The sequence below is a fragment of the Aphanomyces invadans genome, assembly GCF_000520115.1.
Source record: "Aphanomyces invadans strain NJM9701 unplaced genomic scaffold supercont1.13, whole genome shotgun sequence".
NCBI classification, from domain to species: Eukaryota; Oomycota; class Saprolegniomycetes; order Saprolegniales; family Verrucalvaceae; genus Aphanomyces; species Aphanomyces invadans.
The window spans coordinates 603197-627461 of record NW_008580158.1 but is presented as its reverse complement, the minus strand read 5'-3'; the positions used below and the strand labels follow the sequence as shown (position 1 = coordinate 627461).

The 24265-nt window shown below is 56.0% G+C and overlaps 2 protein-coding genes across 3 annotated transcripts; one reads left to right on the top strand and one right to left on the bottom strand.

Annotated features, from left to right (window-relative positions):
• Positions 1–207: 207 nt before the first annotated feature.
• H310_07159 (hypothetical protein) lies at positions 208–22841 on the top strand (the record flags this gene model as incomplete). Its single annotated transcript, XM_008872492.1, has 4 exons — positions 208–17728; positions 17775–19408; positions 19465–22000; positions 22048–22841. The coding sequence occupies 4 exons, from the start codon at positions 208–210 to the stop codon at positions 22791–22793; spliced, it is 22437 nt and encodes a 7478-aa protein (XP_008870714.1). The 3' UTR covers positions 22794–22841.
• H310_07158 lies at positions 22808–24247 on the bottom strand. Of its 2 annotated transcripts, XM_008872490.1 has the most exons (6): positions 23746–24247; positions 23551–23699; positions 23361–23495; positions 23211–23304; positions 23014–23165; positions 22808–22969 (listed from the first exon to the last, which is right to left on the bottom strand). In XM_008872490.1, exons 1-6 carry the CDS (start codon positions 24223–24225, stop codon positions 22837–22839), a joined length of 1143 nt encoding a protein of 380 aa, XP_008870712.1. In that variant the 5' UTR covers positions 24226–24247; the 3' UTR covers positions 22808–22836. The 2 variants fall into 2 exon arrangements, with proteins under 2 accessions (XP_008870712.1, XP_008870713.1); XM_008872491.1 differs by having other exon boundaries at positions 22808–23165.
• Between the last annotated feature and the right edge of the window lie 18 nt (positions 24248–24265).

Here is a 24265-nt window from a genome sequence, read left to right as displayed (position 1 = left end):
CCAGCAGTGGTTGACGAAGCCAAGGGTATTCGATGCCCAGTACCGACAACTCCACCAAATGTACTCGCGCTGGTTGAGCTCTCGTTCAACTCCGTGGACTTCACATCAGACAATGTCGCCGTCGCAATTACGACAGCGGCGTTCTCTGTCTCTCCAGCGTTTGCATGGAGCTCAGCCAAAGCTACGGAGGTTTGGTTGACTGGAACCATGGCCAACTTGGATGTGGCTGAAAGCAACTTGCAATGCCACTTTGGCATCGCGGGCCCAGTCGCGGCGACTGTGATTAACGCAACGACGACAACTTGCCGTGTCCCGACGCTGTGGCTTCCATCCGACCTCCACGTCACCGTATCTCTGGGGTTTGCCAGCGTTGAGCCACTTGCCTCTCTCCCATTCACCTTTTTCGCTTCTCGCGCGATCAAGTCGATAACACCCGGAAATGGATTTGGTGGCGACACTGTTCTGGTAGCACTTGACCGGCCCCTTCCAATGGAGTTTCAGAGTGTGCGATGCGTCTTCGGCGACCTCTCGTCCCCTGGACAAGTCGCGCAAGAGAATACCTCCACCGTGTCGTGCGTGGTCCCGATGACAGACTCTCCGGCATCTGTCCACGTCGCGTTGCTGGTTGACAACCAACTTGCATCTACCACGCTGAGGTACTTCACGTACAAAGACCCGCCGACGCTGCTTGGTCTTGAGCCAGTTCGTGGTGACGTCAATACCACCGTGGTGATCCGCACAAACGGACCGGTTTTACCAAATCTGTTGTGTCAATTTGGTTCTAGCATCACTCAAGCAACAACGCATCTCGACGCGTTCGAGGTTGAATGTGCGGTGCCTCCATCGACACAGTCAGGAATTGTGCAAGTGCAGCTGTTGTACGAGCGCAGACCCTATGCAACAAACTCGTTGACGTTTGAGTACGTACAAACTGGAATGGTCACGCATGCTTTCCCGGTCGTCGGGTTGGTCCAAGCCAGCACCACGATTCAGTTTGAAGGCACAGGATTCTCGACCGCGCTATCATGTCAATTCCACAGCGATGTCTCCAACCTGACTCTCGCGGTAAGGGCTCTTGTGCTGTCCGAATCCATTGCTCAGTGCGACGCACCGCCACTGCCGCCAGGCTGGAACAGCCCTGCCGTTGAAGTGTCTGTCCTGGAGTGGCAAACTGTTTTGTGGACCATGCCATTCCGCTACGTTGACGAAACCTCTTTGCACATGGAACGCCACGATCGCGTCCAAGTGCTCGGATATGGCTCTCCATTTGTTGCACAAGCCAAATGGGACTCGCTTCATACAGACGGCAACAACCCTGTCGTGGCATGCAGCTTTGACTTTGCAACTCAACGTGCGGTCTTTGTGGCGCCTGCGATCAACAACGATACGTTATCGTGCACAGTTCCCACAGGGACTATTGGCGTTGGTGTCGTGCGACTTCTCTGGCACGAATACACGTTGTTGTCGTCTGACATCGAAGTGGTTCCGCCCAGTAGAGTCGCTTCGTTCACACCCATGGTAGGGACTTTCCAGGGGGGCACTTGCATCCAGATTCGTGGTGACAGCTTTCATACGGCGCTGCTACTCCAGTGCCGATTTGGCGGTACGACCACCGTCGAAGGGCAGTACGTAAATGCAACCCTGGTGGAGTGTACGACTCCGCCGAGATCACAACCAAGCACGTCCTCGACGTTGGAGGTTCTCGTGGGAAACCAAATCCTCTCGCTGCCGCATAACTTCACCTACCTTGACCCGCCGCAACTTGTCGGTATCACTGAGGTTACGTCTTCTAGTGTTTCCGTGCAAGTGGAGTCGAAATGGCAAGATCGCGAGCCTCCCTCGGTCTATTGCAGGATGGAAAACGCCACGACGTTTGGCGAATGGACAAACCAATCGACCGTCGTTCGGTGCCGTCATGACGGTGGCCAAGTCATTACACTCAGTTGGAACTTGCAAGAGTGGAGCTCAGGCCTTCCAGTCCAGCCAACGTCGAGCCTGCGATCGGTATCGCCGGCGGTTTTGTTTTCAGCCCAAGCGGCACAGTTCATTCGCATCCACGGCCATGGCTTGCGCGCTGCATCCCACTGCTCGTTTGGAACCAAACGGCAAATTGTCTTGAATGCCACCGACGACTTGGTTTTTTGCGTCGTGGATGGTGTCGAGAGTGGCGAAATCGTCCCTATCAGTGTCAGTGTGAACCGCGGTCAGACCTTTCTTGCGTCGTCTTTGACGGTCACCGTGCAACCAAGTCCCATCGTGACTGCTGTGGTGCCTGCCTTTGGATCGACGACAGGTGGTGCTTTGGTGGAATTGCATGGATCGAATTTCTATCCAGGAGAAGTCGCGTGGTGCCAGTTTGGGAGTATTGCATCGCCTGGCTTCATTCGAAACAGCACGGTTGCCACATGCACAACACCCGTGCTTCCCGGAAATGAGACCCAAGTTCCCCTGACGCTGTGGACAAGTGCCAACGACCTATTCACCAACATATCGACGAACGCAATCGTGTACGGCCTTGTTGAAAGCCCAAACCTCGACAGTGTGATGCCCCGTCTCTTGTGGACTCTACGACCACAACAGCAATTCCTGCGTGGCTCCAATTTCAAAGATACGAAGTGGTTGTCGTGCCAATATTCCAACGACTCGGGCGTAGTCGCCACGATCCCAGCCCTATGGCGGAGCCCAAACGAAGTTGCGTGCTTGCCTCCCACGTTGTCGACTCCAGGTTACCTGGACGTTCAAGTTGCCAACAATGCTGTTCATTTTGAGTCAAACATGTTGAGAATTCCAGTCGCGAGGTTGCCATCGTTTCGTGCAATTTCACCGTGTGCAGGACCGCCGAACACCAAGATTACCATCGAGTGGACGCTGGGCGATGTCGTCAACTTGACCCATGTGTCGTGTATCCTGCAGCAACTCAATGGAACGCCCGTCGCGCTTGTCACCGTCGAGGCGATTGAATTCAACCTTACGGTAGTCACATGCACGCTACCCAAACGTCCTGCCACGTCAACGTGGTCGATTTCGCTGGCGATAAACAATCAACTGACCGTTCCCACTGGAGCGGCGTTTACATACACCCCAATGCCGATTCTCCATCGAGTGCTTCCGTCCAGTGGCGTTCGAAGCGGCGGCACTCGATTGTATTTGTATGGTCGCGATTTTGCTTCGTCTGCGCCATGCGTGTTTCGCACGAAAACATGGGAAGTGGCCGTGCCGTCGAATTTCGCCAACAGCACGTTCGCCGAATGCATTACCCCGCCCATGGCGAGCGATGGTCTGGTTGACCTCACATTCGGCGACAGCTCGCCGTTGAGTTTCCAAGTCGAGAGCGACCCCCAAGTGACAGCGTTTAGTCCAGCGCTTGGCCAGCGACGAGGTGGGACGAACATTGTGTTCCAAGGAGCAAGGTTTCCCGATGCCGCCACATGGAGCTGTCACTTTGGCAATGCCACAGTGCCAGCTACGTGGTTATCATCGTTCAACGTATCATGTCGCTCTCCTCCTCAGCAAGGCAATACCACGACAGTCCCAGTCTCATTGACCGGAATTCAAAACTGGTCGGCATGGTTCGTGTATCAAGACCCACCGATGATTGCCTTCGCTGATCGACACGATGACGATGGCGACGTTTTGGTCCACGCATCCACTCCCATCCCGAAGGACTTGAACCTAACTTGCCACGCAGACAGCCGTGTTGTACGCGGGAGGCGTGGCTCGGACGGCACGACAGTGATTTGTCCTCTGTCCGTTCACGTTGTTCAAATCGGACTCTCGTTCAACGGACTGGACGTGTCCAATCGTGTGCTCGTACGCGACATTCCGCTGGAATTGGTGGACATCACGCCGCGGATGGGCACCGTCGGGGGAGGCGCGATCTATCTCGTCTCGTCGGCGTTCAATGCGTCGCGTTCGTATTCTTGTTCAGTCAATCGGACGGTGAATGTCACGCTTGACGTGATCAACACGACACATGGACATTGCGTCCTACCCGCTCTTTCGCCAGGAGTCCCGACCACCGCCGTCAGCATCATGTTCTACGAGACCAGTCAAGACGCCTTCCAGCGCAGCAACATGCTCATGTACTGGTTGGTGGAGCCTCCACAAGTGACGTCGGTCCACCCGGTGGTGGGGTTTGCATCCACTATTACCGTCGTCAAGTTGTACGGCGTTCACTTTATTGATTCAACAGAGTACCGATGTCGCATCGGCAACATGACCTCGTCCGTGACATGGATCAGTCCAACTCAACTCAACTGCGACCTCACGGACCGTCTCGACCCTGGGGTGTACGATGTGGGCCTTCGGTACGGCTTTGACGGATCCTCCTTTCTTGTGCCACAGCTACTCCAGGTGTCGATATTACCAGACCCCATCGTTGTATCCATCACACCAACGCACGGGAGTGACTTTACCAACGTCACGGTCATGGGGTCGGCCTTTCCCCCTCAAGCCATGTGCGCATTTGGCCATCAACTCGTTCGACCATCGTTTGGGAATGCAACGGCGATGATTTGTACCGTCCCGCAACTGGTAACGATCCCGTCCGTCGTCGTGATAGCAGTCGCCATGGAGAGCCATACCAGTCGGGCATCGGCCTTGTTTTCTGCGGAACCCCCGTCCACGATACAGGCCGTGACGCCATCCACGATCCTGACGACATGGACGGCACTGCTGCAACTCACGGGGTCTTTTACAAACTCGACACGGGAAATCGAATGCCAGTTTGAGATCACTGCAGGGACGACCCCAATCATCACCGCGGGTACCATTGTAAACGCGACGACTGCGTTCTGCCCTTCGCCAAGAGTCCCGCCATCGATGGACGTTGGCTTGTCGATTACATCCAACGGCCAAGCACTCAGCAACCGCGTGGCGCTGTCGATCGTGTCGCCCGCGACTTTGGCGTCGTTGCAGCCAACCAATTTGGTGGTCGGATCAAACTCGTCTGAGGTAACGGTGCTCGGGTACAACCTTCCAACGGAATGTCAATGCGACTTTCGATTGTCTGGTCAAGCGATCGCGCAGACTCGCCCACGGTGGATCTCTCCATTCAAACTGATCTGTCCCGTGCCCGCTGCGCTCTCTCCCAACACGTACACGGTGACGCTTATCTTGGACAAGCACCAGATCGCTCGGAATGTACTCAAGATGGAATGGATGGCCCAACCTGTCGTCTCTCTGGTGCACCCAACGGAGACCACAACTTTACGAGACACGTTGGTGCACGTCATGGGGGCTGGCTTTTCGCCCAAGGCGCGGCATGCTTGTTCCTTTGGACGCGACAGTGTACCTGCAGTGTTTTACAATTCGACTCTTCTTGTGTGCTTGGCGCCGGCGAGCGCACAGCCAAAGGTTGTCCATATCACGGTCACGGTGAACGACGATGTCGTTGTCGCGAGGCAACCGTTTACGTACTCTGGGCTGCCCCAAGTAATCGACGTTTTCCCGACGATAGTACATGTCACAACGACTTGCGCCAGGGTCGCGGTCCGTGGTGTCGACCTGCTCCCAGTTGAGCATTGCCATTGGGTCAACGACGCGTCGCAAGCGATCGTTACAGCTGCGCAATATGTCAATCGATCGCTTGCGCTGTGCCATTTGGACAAGATGCTGGCATTTGGAACGTACGATCTATTCGTGGCTTGGAATGACCAGGTTCTCTCCCGCGTTGGCACGGTCCAAATCGTTCCCGAACTGCACTTGGAGTCGATGTTTCCTTCTTCTGGAGTTACGTGGCAGACGCAAGTTGTCCTCTTCGGTTCACCCTTTTCGCCAAGAGAGACCTTGTGGTGCAACTACGACAAAATCCACGTCCAAGCCGAATTTGTCAACGCAACGGCCGTGCGTTGCCACTTGGAGATGACACCAGCTCACATCCAGTCTCGTCATGTCGTTGGCATTTCTCTCACAAACAACCACATCGATTACTCCAATTCGCTGGCGTTTCAATTTGCGCCCGAGTTTTACGTGCGAACGGCCATTCCCGGCAGCGCGACGCTGTATGGCGATGTTGAGGTGTATCTCGTGGGGTACTTTCCCGTTCAAACGGGGGTGTTTATCTGTCGGTTTGGGACACAACCGATGCCGGCAATGGTTGTCAACTCGTCGCATGTGGTATGCTTGTCCCCGCCATCGCTGCACGTCGACGCCGTCTCGCTGGCATTACTTTGGAATGATATCGTCGTGGACAACGTGCTGACGTTCGAGTTCGTGGAACCCCTTCGAGTTCAAGGGGTTCGACCAGCGATCGTGCCGATGAACGCATCCACTTTGGTCCACATCCACGTTGATTTGAATCGACTACGAGCGGATGACGCATTTGTTTGCGACGTCTATGGCCTGGCGCAAGTGGTAAATACCACCACCATCCTCTGTCCGTTTCTGCCGTCGAGTCTTGGACTCCACACTATCCAAATATGGGACAACCAGCGCTCCCCCGTCGGACAAATTCAAGTGTCTGTGCACAACCCGCTGCAAGTGATCGATGTCCAGCCCCGTCAAGTGTTTGAGTCCGGGGGTGCAGTCTTGACGATTCGTTTGGCCGCCCACATGGCTGGCGAGGTCGAGTCGTTGCAGTGTCGGTTTGGTGCGACCCGAACGGTTCCAGCAGCGTACGTGACACCGAGGCAGTTTACGTGCGTCGCTCCCCCGTCCAAGCCTGGTTTACTCGACGTTTCATTCAGCTACAACGAATTTGCCACCCCTGCGACTTCATCGTGGGACTTGCTGTATATTCCCAGGGTGACGCTTCACCACTTGACCCCACGTACGGGAGCGACGGTGATGTTCACCGAAGTGATGATTCGGGGAACGAATTTCCGCCATGACGGGCATTGGCAGTGCCTGTTTGGGACGTCCGCTGTGCCCGCGCTGGTATTGAACGGCTCAGCGCTTGTGTGCACTGCCCCAATATCGGCCTTGGACGAGTTGGTAAATGTGTACGTGAGCTGCAATGGCCAGGAGAAAAGTGTCAACAGTATGCCATTTCAGTACGTCTCCCTACCGATCAAGGCGACGATGGCAATCGAACGCCTCGATCCAACGAATGCTTCTGTGGTGGTGTATGGCGTCGGGCAGTACTCTCGTCTTGGCACGTACACGTGTGCCGTCCACACCCCCAAGTTTAACTTGACCACCATGGTGCCTGGAACACTGGTCCGAAATTCGTCAGGGTTGGCGTGCGTTGTCCCGTCCAACTCGATCACGCCCAACATGGTTGTCGACGTGTGGTTTGAGGCGTCTAAAGTGCTGGAGTCCATCACATGGTCTGATACTTCGGGACCAACCATTCTCAGCAGCACATATTCCATCCAAGAACCGCACATCCGACTCTTTGGCGCGGGTTTGAACGCCAACTTGACTTGCGACTTTGGTCATTTGTCCTTTCCAGTCGAGTATGTGTCGCCACACATGGTTCAATGCCCTTTACCGACAGCTCAAACCCCCACAACCATCTTGCACGTTCGAGTTGCATCATCCAATGCCGTCCTGCGCACGTACACGGTGACGCGAGGGATGCTTCCCGTCGTTCACACCGTCGTACCCAATTTCACGGGATCCTTCCTCCTCACCAACGCAGACACAACACTCCAAGTGACCGGGAACCGCTTTCGCCCTTTGACCGCATCCTTCTGTGTTGTGAATGCGACGTTTCGATATCCCGTCCGCTTCGTATCAAGCGTCGTCGTGACGTGCACAATTCCGTCGTCGGCGCTGTCGCCGGGCAACGCCTCGATCGCCATCGAGTACGACGACAGGGCGTTGTATTCGGCCGTGTTGCATGTTACCACTGGACCTGCACTAAACTCGATCACGCCACTCGTGGCTGCATATGGGTCGCGCATCGACGTTCGCGGCGCTTGGTTTCTCCCGAGTTTGTGGATCCGATACGACCAACGGCTTGTGTACCCGTGCAACGTGACAAGTGCGTCTGTGGCCACTTGCCCAGCCCCAACACTCGGGACCGAGTCGGCCATATTCTCTGTCGAATTGTCAACGAACGAAGGTCGTCAGTTCGTGTTGTACCCAAGGATCGAACTGTCTGTCGTACGAGCCGTGGCAACTATTGCTCGTGTCTCGCCCTTGGTTGGTTTTGAGAGCAACCCCACGCGACTGACTGTTCAAGGAGAGCACTTTGACGCCCTCTTGACGACGAATTCCACACTTCAGTGTGTGTTTGGAGACATGGTGTCGGAGGCACACGTGGTGTCCCCGACAGAAATCCATTGTCTCGCCCCATGCCAAGCTCTAGGAAATGTCACGTTTTCGTTGGCTCCGGCAACAATGTTTCGCCGGACCGTGCCATTCACCTTTCGATGCTTGGCCACACCAGTTTTGGCAAGTGTGCGGCCAGCAATCGGTGGCGGTGGAACTCTAGTGGCCATTACGGCGTCGTACATTCCCTACTCGACAACGCTTGAGTGCAAGTTTGACCTGGTCAACGTAGCAGCCATGTACATCAACTCGACCACGATCGTGTGCAGAGCGCCGCATCACGCCGCAGGTCGAGCTCGGCTGGGTGTTTTCCTCGACCCTGACAACGATCTCCAACCTGCATGGAATGCCACGTTTGACTTTCGAGCCACCCCCATCGTCACGGCCACTTCGCCGGAATACCTCGTTGACAACATGGATGCTTCGATGGCAATCTACGGGTTGAATTTCGATACCACGACGACCTGTGTCTTTGCAGCTGCAAACCGTACACTCTATCGCGTGAACGCTACGGTTGAATCCTCCACAAAAGTGCGGTGTGCAGTGGTGGGCCAGAAATGGCCGTCCCGGATAACTTTACATGTCGTAGCGCTGGAGTCCATCCCGTCCAACACGGTCGACATCAAGGTTTTGCCCGGCATGCGAACGGATCAATGGTCGATGGAGCCCACGAGCGGTGCAATTCAAGGTGGCTACAATCTTCGCGTTATGGGGGCCAACTTCCCAAGGATCAACATTGCATGTGTCCTTGGCACCGTGCAAGCTCCTGGGCGGTGGGTATCGTCACACGAAGTGACTTGCAAAGTTCCCCCGGCAACGGCGGTCTCAGTAGCACAACTATCCCTTCAGTTTGGCGACTTCACGGTGACCACGCCATTGCAATTCGTGTATACAGCCGCGGCAGTTGTCCAGAGTGTGGCCCCGTCGACTGGCATTGCAAACTTTCCAACGCTCGTCAACGTGACGGGACTGAACTTTGAATATTCCCACAACGTGCAATGCCGCTTCGACCGTGACGTCTCCGCCGCCATCCATTTGTCGCACACATTGTTGCTTTGCCAGACGCCTCGTCGCTCGAGCGGAACAGCACAGTTTCAAGTGGTGTCTCGTCGTAACGTGTTGTGGACAAGTGCATTCGACTTTGTCCCCGTGCCGAGCGTGCATCGCTCACCGTCCCCGCTGTTTGGATGGGCTGGCTTGAAACTATACCTGGCTGGGTACAACATGATGGCCGTGACGCATTGTCGGTTTGGCCCTACCGACAACTTGTCGTTAGCCTTGGAGAAAACATCGACGTCGGTGGCGTGCACGGTCCCAAGGAATGTGGACGCGGCCTCCAACACCACCGTGTCGATCATGATCGCAGGGTATGCACCGATACCCATAACACCTGTCCCATTCACGTACGTTCGACCCATGGCGATCACGTCCGTCCAAGTGCGGTCGACGTCTGTCGTCGATGTGTGGGGTCACTTTCACGACGCGGCGGCGAAAATCGATTGTTGCTTTGGATCGAGGCAAAATACGTCTGGGGTTGTCGTTTCTGCCACGCGATTGCAGTGTGCATTTCCTGATGGGGACCACCACGACGACCCGATGCCGTTTTCAGTCGTGTGGAGCACATTCCATGTCCTGCCGGCGCCGGACAAGTTGACCATTACCTTTCCAAAGCCGTTCACAACCTCCAAATTGTTTCCAGATCGCGGTGGTGTCCAAGGAGGCACACTCGTGCGCGTGTACGGCACGTTCCCCCACACTTCGTTGAGCTTGACATGCATCTTTGGATTGCGGCATAGCCCAGCGAGCTATGAATCGGCGACACGAACAATTCTATGCAACGCACCTCCACACACGTCGAGCGAATCCGTGCGGTTGTCGGTTGTCGCAGACGATTCTCCCATCCCATCGACACTAACGTACCATTATGTGAATGTCCCTCAAGTGGCGCGATTAACCCTCCATTGGACCGCAATGGGCCTGCAACTTCGTACGACCGTCCGACCCCCCCTACCCAACAACTCGACCGTGTGGTTGCGTACCAAAGGCGGCACGGCGTACTTGGCAAGCGTGGTGAATTCAACCGTCGTGGACTGCACACTTGCAAACGTGTCCAACAGTGACAGGTTGGAGTTTGAGATTTCAATCAATCGCGTGGATTTTGTCACCGTTCCAACTCATCTGTACGTTCAACCCGACCCCATGCAAGTGTTCCAGCTCCATCCGGCCTTTGCTGTCGTGAACACGTCCCAGCAAGTGGCTGTCGTGGGTCGTGGGTTTGCCACATGCAGCCAAAGCGACGGCACGTATTGTTCATGTGCCTTTGGCAACGCCACTTCGAGAAGCCTGTACATTTCACCCACGATTGTGCTCTGTGACGCTCCGGCGCTGAATGTTGGCACCCGTGTTCCGTTTCGATTGATCGCGAACGGATCGGCAGTCCCGATGTCTCCCAGCATGGCAGACCTCAATTATTCTGTCTTGTTCAGCCAAGTCGTGTCCATCTCTCCCTTGTCTGGCTTGACTCGTGGTGGCATGGTCATTGATGTTCGAGGCCACGACCTCGATCCTCGTTTGGGCTGCTGGTTTGGTGGCAAAGTGTTCATCCCAGCCACCGTCCGCAACGCATCGTGGTTGCAATGCACAGTTCCTGCGCATCGCAATGCGTCGACTGTGTCTCTAACCATTGTGGTGACTCAGGACCGCCGACCACTGGTTCCTGACGTAAATTTTACCTACGTCGATTCCCCTGTCGTTACCCACGTATTCCCTCAAGTTTTGTGTGGCCTTGGAGCACGCTCCGTGTATTTGACAGTGCAAAAAGCAGCAGCGGTGCTGTCCAACTGGAGTTGCCTCTTCGAGACCCCCAGTGCCAACTGGACCGCGCCCGGCGTGCCGTTTGTGGAGAATTCTACCATTGCGTGTGCGGTTCCAAACGTGAGCGCGTCGTATGTCCTTGTGCACCTGGTGCTACATGGCAAAGAGGTAGTTTGGACGGGATGGCATATTCAACTGCTTTCACCGAATACGCTCGTATCCGTCGCTCCGACCACTCTCTCACGGCATGCAAGCGTTCCCATTGTCGTCGAAGCGTTGTTTGACCTCCCATCAAGTGGTCTCGAGTGTCACTTTGCGGCGGCGAACGCACCAGCGTACTCCACCCCAGCGATGGTGATGTCAACATCCAAACTTGCATGTGAAACGCGCCAGAGTGCCCTCGCTGGAAAGGTGACTCTATCGCTACGACTGAGTGGCTACGAGTACACCTCGAACGCTCTAACGCTGGCAACGTACGAACGGCCCCAAGGTGTTGACGTCGTTCCAGCGTCGAGTCGTGTCGACGGAAATGTCACGGTTCGCATTCTCGGTAAGAATTTTCTGCAAACCAGTGACACGGCTTGTCGTTTCGGCACGTCGGCCGCTGTTCTGGTAAGGTACATTTCTGCAAATGAGGTTCGCTGCGTCGTTCCGCCGTCCGTCGCGCCGAGGAGCGTCGACTTGTTCATTACGTTCAACGGAATGCACTACGAGCCCCTGTCGATTCAATTCGAGTACATGTCGGCATGGCATATTCGCACCATAACGCCAGCAAATGGTCCCATCGGTGGTGGTACCCCCGTGCACATTGTTCTCGACTCGACCTCGATCCGCGAGTCCGTGAGCTGCAGCTTTGGTGATGCTCGGGTACCAGCAAGATCGATCGCAGACAACACAATTGAATGCATTACCCCACCGTTCGAGCGTGTTGCGTCGGTTATTCTGGGGATACGAACGACGCGGTCGGACGACGTGCTCACTCGCAGCGTCCAGCCATTTGAATTTGTCTTGCCGATTCAGATTCAAAACGCAGCTCCCTCTGTCGGCGTCGAAAACACCAAGGCGATTGTGCACGTGTTTGGTTTCAACTTTTTGCCTTCGATCCAATGTCGAGTGAATAGAACTACGCTGCTGGGTGGTGCCGTGTACATTTCATCATTTCACGCTCGATGCATCATTCCAGCGACGATGGCAACAGGCATGGTTGGTGTCGACGTGACCAACAACGGCGTCGAGTTTGTCTCGGTGTCGAACGTGCGCTTTCATCCGCCCTTGGTCGCTGTCGAGTTGTCCCCGAGCAACGGCCCCGTCACGGGTGGGACGCCCCTACGGCTGCACGGATCGAACCTGCATTTAGCGTTGCTGTGTCGATTTGGCCAGATCCTTGTGCCTGTCCAACGGATTCGTGCCAACGAAATCCAGTGCACCACGCCACCGCTTCCTGCGGGGGTGGTCGAGGTTGCGCTATCCTCCAACAAACGCGATTTCACGCCTGCGGCAAAGCACTTTGTCGTTCGTACAGTCCCTCAAGTGCTCTTTGTTTCACCACGTCAAGGCCAAGTCGATTCGCTGGTTCGAGTGACTGGAACATCGTTCGAGACTCCTGCGTGGTGTCGGTTCAGCTCAGCGCTGGTCGAAGCGCAAGTGTTGTCATCGACAGTGCTGCTTTGCATGGTCCCGCCACTGGCCCTTCCCGTCGTCAAAGGCGAAATGCAAACCAAAGCCACCGTGGAGGTGTCGCTTAACGAAGGCGTCGATGTGTCGTCGAACCAAGTCGTGTTTGAGTACGTGGTGCCATTTCAACTGCGCCGCGTCGCACCGTTGGTCGGCTCTGAAAACGGAGGAACCGCTGTGCATTTGTATGGCCTGGGATTCCAGCAGGCCAAGCGCTACGTGTGCAAGTTTGATACAAGCGCTGTGCTTGCAGTTTTCGTGGCGTCGAGCGAATTGGTGTGCAAATCGCCGGTGCACGTCCCAGGCACTGTTGCCCTGACTCTCGTGGACGAACAAGGGAATTTATTTCCCACACCGTTTGTGTTTCGATACATGACGGCGACAATTGTACATACTGCGACGCCATCGATTGCTAGCTCTGCTGGCGGTGACACCATTTGGCTGCACGGGTTGCATTTCTACTTCTCCCACGCCATGGCGTGCCATTTTGACACGACCGTTGTCCCTGCTGTTCATTACAACGAGACTGTTGTGTCTTGCGTGGCCCCATCTCACGCTGCAGCGACGGTGAAGCTCATGTGGAGTCCCAACGGCGTCGATGTGGATTCGGCCACCGCTGTGCTTTTCACGTTTGAAAACGCGCCTGTGATCACTGCCGTGTCAAAGGCGTCTGGTGTCGGGGCGTTGGGGGACGTGATTCAAGTCACGGGGAGAAATTTCTCGCCCGACATGGTGTGCTGGATCGACGGACTCGAAACAAATGCGACCGTTGTGTCTAGTTCGGTCATGAATTGCACGATCCCGCCATTGGAGTCTCGGTCAACGATGGGAACGATCCAAATCGTTCGTGACACATCGATGCGTTCCAATGTGGCCAGGATCGCGTACATGCTTCCGGCAAGAGTTCGCAATGTCGTGCCTCCGTTTGGCGGGACCCGCGGGACGACTTCTCTGCGCGTCCTTGGTCAGAACTTCAATCGGTCGCTCCATCTATCGTGTGCCTTTTCCGACAACACGACCGTGCTATATCAAACGCATGCAACATTCGTGTCGCCGTACGAGCTCCAGTGTATGTCGCCGTCGACGTCGACCCCACAAGCACTGCAAGTGGCGATTTTCCAACATGACGCGGCCATCACAGAATTTACAGGGTCCTTTCGGACGGTGCCGATTGCGCAAATCTATCAAGTCACGCCATCGGAGGCGCTGCATCAAGGAGGAAAGGTGATTGTGGTCCGGGGGGCACATTTCATGCACTCGAGTGCTCTGCGTTGTGCATTTGGAGGGGTGTTCGTTCCGGCTGCCTTTATCAACTCGACGTTCTTGACGTGCATTGCACCCGAACACGTCCCGGGGTCCGTATCGTTCGGAGTGAGCAACAACAACGTCGACACGGACGTGGCTGCGGGCGTTCAATTTACCTTTCTCCGCCCCGTGTTTGTGCACAGCATTTCCCCGACCAGTGGATCCGTGACGGGAGGAACCTCCATTTATGTCACCGGCAGCGGTTTTGGTCCGACCCTGACGTGCTGGTTCGATGCCACGGCCATATCCGCTGAAGTGACCGGCAACTCCACCGCCGTGTGCATCTCACCGCCGGCAAAAAAGCAGTACAAGTCGACGAGCGTGTCATTGGGTGTGTCGATCGACGATCTGTTGCCGCACGTGCATATCACTTTTACCTACACCGTGAACAATCGTGTCGAACGGTTGGTGCCATCCAAAGCGTTCACGGTGGGCGGGACCACACTGCTCATCCACATGGCTCAAGCAACTCCAAATGTGACGTGTTCGTTTGGCACCGCCCCTGTGATTCCTGCGACCGTCGTCACCCCCACTCAATTCTCGTGCGTGTCTCCTCGTGCTCTGTCCGGGTTTGTGAACTTGACCATACGAAGTGGCACGGACTCGATCGATGTCGTTCCTTTCGAGTTCGTCCCGTCCCCGACTGTTGTCGATGTCGCAAGCCCAGGAACAAGCTCGCTGACGGGAGGCCGCGACATTGAGATCCTCGGGTTTCACCTGGAGTTCGTCGCCGAGTGTGTGATTGGATCGGCGTCCGTTCCGGCGTTTGTTATGGAAAACAGTGTGCATTGCATGAGTCCGCCGCAACAAGGTCCGGGTAGCTACGTCATCGTGCTGTCGTCGCCGTTTGGGCGCGTCGACACCAAGCGCAGTGTGTTGTACGTAGCGGACATTCCAACCAGTGCTGTGGCTGGCGAAAACGACATGAACCGTCCAGAATTGTTGCAAGTGTTTCCGACCGTTGTCGAAACGAGTGGCGGAGTGGTCCTGCGCGTGTTGGGCACGGGGTTCCAGAACACGCGTCGACTGGTGTGCCAGTTTGGGTACGAGCGCATTGCTGCGTCCTTTGTGTCCCCGACGCTTATCACGTGCGTCGCACCTCGTCACGTTCCTGGTACGGTTGTCGTCGAAGTCGCTTCGGATGGAGTGACGTTTTCACTGTCTGGCACGCAAGTTCAAGTGGTGCACGACGTGGTGGTGACTTCGTTAAGCCCAAGCCACGGGTCGCGGGGGGGCGGCACCCTCGTGACAGTGTACGGGAATCACTTTCGTCCCGACTCTGCCCACTTGGTCTGTCGTTTTGGCCCCGTGCGGGTTGTCGCGGCATTTCTCTCGCCCACTTCGATTCAATGTAAGACTCCCCCCCAAGAAGATACCGCAGCCAATGCTGTACTCGTGCACGCGTCCAACAACAACGCGAGTTTTTCCAGCCACGGCGCTTTCTTCCTGTACGCGTCCACGCCGCGGATAACCTCCATGTGGCCAGGAACAGTCACCCAACTGGGAGGTACCGCCATCACCGTTCGAGGTTTCCACTTTACTCCGCGCGACGTATTCTGTGTATGGAACCTGACGCAGCAAACGATGGCGGTGGTCGTGACTTCGACGTTGCTCCGGTGCATTGCCCCTCGCAATGTGCCCGTCGGTGTTTTGGCGCTGCAACTCACAACAAACAGGTTGGACGTGTCGATGGGCGTCAACATTACGGTCAAGGCGAATGTTATCCTCACCAAGTTGGTGCCTTCCATGGGCCCAGCACTGCGAGGGAAAACGCTCGTGCACATCATCGGGTCGGGTTTTGAAAATCACGTCGAGCTCGCGTGTCGCTTTGGCACTGCCAGCGTCGCCGCGATGTTTGTGAACTCGACCTTGATCCAGTGCGAGTCGCCGCCACACACCGTTGGAACCGTGCCCCTCCAAGTCACGTGGAACGGTCTCGACGAAGCCGTGGCCAGTTTGGCATTCCGATTTGTGGCCGACATGGAAGTGCGCGTGATCCAGCCGCTTCAGAGCTTGGTCACAGGGCAGCGACCGGTGTTTGTGAAAGGACTAAACTTTATGAACACCAGTGCGCTGGGATGTCGATTTGGCGACGTCATGTCGCCGGCAACGTTTGTGTCGTCGACGCTTTTGGTGTGCATCGTACCGTCGCGAGTCGGCGACGTAGTCGATCCGGTCGGACTCGTTTCGTTTGAAGTGACGAGCAACGGAGTCGACTACACGGCAAGCGGCGTGCAATTTGAATACGTTCGCGAGTGTCCAGCATCGCGCTACTGCCACGGCCACGACATTGCGCTTGTGCCAAATGGAACTGCTCCTTCGGCAGACAGCCGCAACTTTTCCTTGTGTCCCCCGACAACGTTTCAACCTCGTGCTGGTCAGCAGTCGTGTGTGCCGTGCCCCGTTGGTTTCTACTGCCCGGACTTTGGCATGTCCAAGCCCGTGCTGTGTCTGGCGGGGTTTGTGTGCGACCGGCACGGCCTCCGATCGCCTGAAACCATGTGCCCCGAAGGACATTACTGTTTACCAGGCACGAAAACCACCAATGTCGTCGACTTTCACAATCGAATGGACTATGGCGTGGATTTCGAAACGGGCATCGCAACGTTCAACGTGTCGTCGCGCCCGTGGAATTTCATCGCTCGCGTGCGACCAGCGACGGGATCACGTCGCCTGGAACATCCTCCAGACATTCTAGACCCCAACTGCCTCACGCGGCAATGCGTCAGCAACACGTCAGTCCTTCTCCCTGAAAAGCCATTTGTGTGCCCGTTGGGCACGTATTGCCGCAGTGGGGCTGCGACCCCCGTGACTCAACTCAAAAACTTTAGTTCGCCGCAGCCGTGCTTTGCCGGATTCTTTTGTCCAAGAGGGTCTGCCACCCCTGAAGGGAAAGGCCCGTGTCCGACAGGCTATTACTGTCCCTCGACCACCGACGCCATTGCATGTCCACCAGGCACGTATTGCCCAGGTGTTGGGAACGTCAAATCCACAGACTGCAATCCTGGATCGTACCAGCCGGCGTCGACACGGTCGACATGCGAGCTCTGTCCTGTGGGTTACATTTGTCCAGGTTACAAACGAACAGCTCCAGCATTGTGTCCCGCAGGGTTTGTCTGTTCGTCGTGGGGATTAAGCGTTCCTGTTGTCACATGCCCGTCGGGGTTTTATTGCAACGAAGGCACGTGGACGGTCGACCCGTCCGAACTCACGCAACTCCGGCCGATACCATGCTCACGCGGCACGTTCTGCTTGGGTGGCGTCAAGCAAAACTTGATCATGGACTGGTTACCCGCCGCACCCGACGGAGCAACAGCCAAGCAAACGTGCACAGAAGGCACGTTTTGTCCGTTGGGGACAGTTGCCAGCACGTTGTGTTACCCTGGCCATTACTGTCCACCGGGGACGGAATTCCCATTGCAAGTGCCGCTCGGGACGTTTTCGCAGCAGGAAGGGTCGATTGCTCCGACCCTTTGCTTCCCAGGGACATTCTCCACGTTCAAGGCAAGCATCGAATGCCGCGTGTGTCCTGCGGGTTACTCTTGTGCAGGCTACGGGGTGTACATACCCGAGATCTGTCCTGCGGGGTACTATCGATCCGTGGCGGACTCTGTCACGTGTCGGCTGTGCCCAGAGGGCACGTGGTCTCCGGACACGGGTCTTGCCGACATTTCGTACTGCCAACCTTGTCCGGCCGGTCGAATTTGCGGGTTCCAAGGTTTGAATGCCACCCGCCACATTCTCCTCTTAAACCAACGTCGTAGGTCTCAACAACCTCACCCAAAGCATTCCGTGTCCGTCGGGATATGTGTGTGGGGAAGCCACGACGCGCGAGCGGCAATACTTTCACATGTGTCCGGGTGGGTACATTTGCGGGACCGAGACGACCCATCCGAAACAATTTGATCGCATGTGCGCCAGTGGCAACGTGTGCTATCGCGGCACGAAAGACACGGAGAGCACTCGGTTCAATTGTCCGCAAGGTAGCTTTTGTCCAGCAGGGACGTCCGACCCGGGTGTGAAGGAGACACAGTGTCCATACGGCACGTCGTCCCTTCCCGTTTCCAACGAACTGGACGACTGCAGCATCCTTCCCGTGGCCATTTGCGACAAAACGCCCACCGACACATCGTATTATCCTGTGTTTACGTACACGTTTCAAGGGACAACTTACCAGTACAATTCCCAAACCAATATTGGTCGGACTCCGGAGATCCAAGTTCTCAAGAAAATTCTGCCCGTGAACTTGAGCGCGAGCGCTGCGCCGTGGGTGAACGACACCCTCGATGTCATTCGATCGTGCCCAAGCATCGTACTAAATGACGGGGGAACCCTCCTAACGATCGTGGGGAGAAATTTCCTGCCGTCGAACCGGCTCACGTGCGAGTTTCAGTTGTCCGACGGCAAACTTGTCTTTATGTCTGTCCCTGCCACGTACGTGAATTCAACGCGCGTGACGTGCCGCGCCCCTCCGTTTACGTTCGACGGTGGATCGCACGAAGCCGAAGTCGTCATTTACGTGACCAACTTTGGGGTCCATCGAAGCACCACGGGGGCGACGATCCTATACACGTCCGCTCCAATCCAATTGATGATGGATTGCGGCTACAACGCCGACGAAGAAGGCCCGCGGCCGAAAGGACTCGGGTGGTTCGCCTTACGAGCGTTTTCGCAGGCGTTTGTGTCGTTCGACTTGCGCGCGATTCCGGCAGACATGGTGTACGATGAGCATTACAAAATCGCACTCTACGTCACTCCAAGTGTATGCCACGACGAGCAATGTGATGGTCGCGGCACGTTGAAGCCAGCGGGAGACGACACCGAGACGAGTCCGTGTCGACAGCCAATCGTGCTGCCGTCGTGGATCACATCGCCAGACTTTGAACAACGGTCGGTCGTGAATTTGACGGTCATGGCACTCGAGGACATGCTCATCAAACCTGAAATCCACCTCATGTACGGCCTCTTCTTGGCCGCGGAGGATTTCTTCACCAACACGACGCAAGTCGACATTACGTCGCCGGTCCGGGCCAACGTCACGCAAGGCATCGTCGCCGACAGTCGTCCTCTGTCATCCATCGTATCGTTCGAAGAACGCCTGGTTCCCCGCGAATACACGTTTGTTGCAATATATCGCCACGAGTACAGCCTCGTGACCCCCGTGCCGCTCAACTTGCCGCCTCGGTTCGATCAATTCGAACGCGGCCGCGTCTTGATCAAGGCCAACGTATCGGTGGACAGTAACCAACCCAACCTTCGCGATACCCCCGTGCCGCTTCCACTCAACTACTGGAAGCTTCCGTACGACACGTTTGATACGACCGTCAAGAAGATCGACAAGTACCGGGAAACGTTCCATGGCTTGAATGGTGCCCGCGACAAGTACTCGATGGACCAGGTACGCGTCGCCATCGCGATGATCTAGTGCCCATGTCCATCACATTGGTGCTGCAGGTCGTCCTTCCCTACTTGCCCTTCTTCTCGCACTGCTTCACGTACGATTCGTACATTCCGATCTACGACTTCCTTGAGAACCAAGTCGAGTGTAACTTGCCGGGGTTGGAAGAGTTTGACCGAAATTGGTGGCGCCGCAAGTTTCCGCCAATGCCAAACCAAGACGACATTCGCATTGTCGAGCCGACCGATGTGCTGGAGGAGCCTGTCGCAGACTATTGCTACCGCCAAGTCCAGTGCCACTACGAAGAAGACCTGACCACAGTCGACATCAATCCGCGGTGGTACGAAGCGAAGGACCTCACGCACTTGTTTGACATTCTGAACGAACCGATCACGTTTGCGCAGTACTTGCAAGGCGGAGACCTGTACAACACGCTGCTGGCAGCAGCCAACTCGGACATTTTCGTTCCTGTCTTGGTCGATCGAACTGCCGCGGAACGGTACGAAGGCGGGTGCTTGTTGCAATGCTACCCCCGAAGTGTCACGCTCGAGCTCCACTACTATCAAGTTTCGCCGCAGCTGAAGCGCCTCGTGTCCGCCAAACTCATCTTGGACGAATTCGACAACAACCCGGCTGTCACAGACTACACGTTGAAGCTCGAGTTTGCCCCGCTCAACTACATTGAGCTCGTCAACGCGTTTGCATTTGACCTGAATGTGTTCGTCGTTCTCTTCAGCTGCATTGGCATGTTGTGCACAGCGATCGCGAGTGTGTTTTGGTTGATCACGCGGCTCACGACTCGAATCCGTGACCCCCCCAAGCTGCGATATCTATCGTACTTGGCACTCATCGCGCCGCCTCCGACGATCGGAATCGTCCTGGCGTCCGTGCCATGCTCCGTTGTCGTCGGAGCGTTCTACCTCCTCCTAAATGGCGACGTGTTTGGCGAGTACAAGGCCAACAACTACCCGTGGTCGCCATGGGGAGCAGACTTTTGGATGATTGACAATCTCAAGCGCCACTACATGGCGTCGCAAGTCGACCCGACCATGGTCGAAACGATCCGGCACGGACGCGTCGGGCTGTGTTTCTTCATGATGGGCATCTTTTTACTCTGCGAAGGGATCATGATCTTTATTCCTCGGACAATCTCGATCTCGGAGCGGGCGGCCGAAGACAAGGACGACGACGACTCGCTGTGGAAACCGACGCCGTGGCGCCGTGCCAACGTGATCTTGACCTGCGCCATGGTGTCTGTCGTCATGGTGCTTGTGATTGAGTTTTCGTTCTGGTCCGAGTTTGGCGCCAATATTTTCTACACCCAAATTTCGTTTGAAGTGATTGTGCCGACGCTGGTCATGGTGGTCGACGCGTGTGTGAGCGACGTCCTCCTGTACGCGCCGATCGTGTGCATCGTGAACGTTGTGTTTGCCACCGTTCTGATTGCCGCGCCCGACTTTCTCGGGTTTGTCATTGCGTCGTTCACCGCGTTTGGCCTCGTGCTCGTTCGCCGCGTGTACAAAAAGCCCACTTTCTTTGCCGTGGTGCACGCACTCAACGAGATGGTGGCCGGGTCCAAGGCCATGGGGAAACAAGCCGTCGCGGTCACGCGATTCTACCTTGGACAAAAGCCCAAACAACCGCCGGTGGGTGGCGACGGGAAAAACCTTGGCAACGAGGAATTGCTGCCGTCGGTCAAGCCGGACGACGAAGGCGCGACGGTGGAGCCGATCATCGAGTGTTGCATGGAGTACACGATGGCGACGCTGGCCGTGTTTTTCCAACCGATCGTGATTGCGCTGCTCATGGTGTTTCGGGCCGAAACGGGGCTGTCGACCAACTGGAGCATTCGGAACCAGGACATGGAGTATTACTTTTTCTACTTCACGCTCTTGATTCCGTTCCAGCTGCTCGCGGACGTGTTCATTTTGCACGTGATCGAGCTCTTTCGTGGGTGGAAGTTGTACGACTACTTTGTCTACTGCCGGTATCGGTTTATCCAGCGCGAACACCGATGGAAAGGGATGGAGCACAACTTGGACGAGTGCATCGAGCAGAGCGTGCGCCACCTCGACCAAATGTGTTTTTCGTCGCAGTACTTTTTCATGTGCGCCGTCCAAGTATGGGGCATGCTCAGCCTGATCTTGGCCATCGAGATCATGGTGCGAAACCAGTACAACATGTTTGGCGACCCGGCTGCCATCTACTTGATCCCGTTCATGTTGTCCGTGTGCGTCTTCACCCGCAACACGTGCATGTACGTCGCGCGCAAGTTTGCCTTGTACAAGCTGCGCCACGAAAACACGGCGTGGCACAACGCTCCCGACGACGACGACAGCGGCGTTCCCGACTGGGAAGAGCTCGAGCGCATCAAAGGCGCATCGCACGAAGCGTTCTTGATGAACCAGCGTCTCACGAGCGAAACATTTCGGTTCAAATTTCTCAACTACAACCGGCCATGGATCGTCGCGCAATTGCCAAACATCCTGACCCCGCGGACGCTGCGGCGCGCGCGGCCGTACCTCATCACGCAGTTTTCCAAGATCCTGAGCAGCTTGAACACAAACGTATCTGACGATGACGACGACGACGGTCCGTGCCGACATGCCTTTTCTCGTGGTTGACCTGACGTTGTCTAGATGGCAAGCCTCGATTCGGCCCCGTGTCGCTGAATGCGCCGTCGCGAGATCTCATTCGACTGTGGCTTGCCAAGGCTCGCCGTCGGCTCCGCTTGCGCTTGGCCGTCCAGCCCCTCATCAACGCCGCGCGCAAAGTCGAGTGCGAGAGCTGCCTCAGTCGGCGACAACTGCAGGTCGAAATGGTGATTCCCATCGAAGTCATGGGCGACAAGTTTGAACGGTCCTACCCAAGCGACGAGTTTGACGTGGCCGAGTGGAAAAAGTACTTTGCCCAGCATCAAAAGTTCAAGACGTTGTGTCTGAGTTGTCTCGCCAAGCAAAAGCTCGAGATGCGCATGCCTGCGCTCGGAGCGAACGCCGACAACGCTGACGACGACATGGCAGCGGCGACACTCGGGTTTGGCCAAGTGCACTTGAACGCAGCGTCTCGCGCTCTCATGCTCAAGTGGTATCGGCTTGGCCAGGACCGCGTGTTTGGGAAAACCGGCAAGCGGCGCGCCGTAGCCAACGTCAGCGACGACGAAGACGACATTGCAACTCGCGGGGCTGCGTGGGCGAATCGCCCGGTGCGGCTCAATGCTGCGTCGACGGCAATTGCGTTGAAATGGATGGTCAGCGCTCGTTTGAATCTCAAGGCCAAGGTGCAAGGGAAGAAAGTGACTCCCCTCGAAGCGTCTGTCAAACCGAAGCGCAAGAAGCCCCCGACCAAAGAATCGATGAAGGCGCAGCGCACCAAGCGCAAGTAGAATCGGTCAACCCGTGTTGGTGGCAAATAAAATACATGTTGCTTTATGTGACTTTCTTCGACAAGTTTTTGAACCCGATCCCGAGGCACGACAACAGGACCGACTTGGACTCGTGGTCGGCCTTGATTTTGAACGTCACGCCAAAGAAATCTCGCAGGTGGCGCAGATATTGCATGCTACAACACAAATCGATGCGTGGGCGGCGCGGTCCAACAAGTACCTGTATGGCGTAAGCTTGCCGAATCGAATCTTGGACACGTCTTCAGGCGACAGCGTCATCAGTAGAAGCGCCAAACACTGGTTCGACGTGTCGACGCAGCCGCCCCTTTGAATTTCTTCACACAGCAGATGCGACGCCATGGACGCCACGTCCTACCTCGACATGTTGAAAATTCACAAGCGAACAATCAAGTGTACCTCGGGCAAACTGCCACTGGTAGCTGCGGTTTCGGCCCCGAGAAGCACCCCTGTGGTCGTTTCCGCCACCAACGACAGGGCGTAGCCGGGGGACCTACGTTGAAAACGATCAGACTTGCGAGATATGTGGCACTGTGAAGGAAAACGTACAAGCCCGAGTCCGTGCCGCGGTAATGGTCCGAGTAAATGTATACGTCGGGAAGGAGCTTGTTGAAGAGACCTCGAGATGTGTCGACGATGCGATTCGACGTTTGAGGCGACACGCGTGTGCAGTAGGCGACTCCTCTAGACGTCAGAGGCATCGTTGAAGATGTCAGGTCAACCACGTGCTTGAAGCTACCGAATGCGCTTAATGAACCCTTCCTCGACCAAGTGGACCGATTTGAGTTGGCGGACGGTTGGGCATCGGAAGAGGACCTCGCCACCGCCGAGTGGAGGCGCACCCCGTTTCTTGACTTTGAAATCCAGCCCTTCGTCCAAGCCAAAATGCTACACGCCAAGCTCAGGAATGTCACGATTTCGACGCAGTTCGCACCTTGAGCAATGGAATCGTCACAGCCTTGAAGTAGTCCACGGACGCATCAACGTCGTCGTTCGTGATACCTTTCAACGTCGCCACCAACGGACGCTTGGCAAACGGCGCGAGCGCGACCAACGCTTCGAGGAACCAACCAATGGATCGTTTCGTGCCGCAGTCGTGGTCGATCGTGCCCCCGACGATGAAACCCGGAGCGTACTTGAGGACAGTTCCTGTTTCGTTGATCTCAATCTGACTGCCATTCGTGATCGAGTCCAGGAGGCGCAGGAAGTTGGCCTCAAACTCCGAGATCCCAGGCTCTTCGCTGTCACCGCGAATGTTGTCAATGCGAATGCGACGGCCACTTAACGTTGCACAAATCAAGCGCTGGCGAAAGTGCGCGCAGCCCTTGAACTTGAGGGTGCCACCGGACGACGAGAACGACGCAGCATTCCCCGCGCTCTCGCTGCCCTTGGACGGGTTCACAACCTTCATCATCGCGGCGACCTTGACCCTCCGGAACAATAATTGGTGTCCA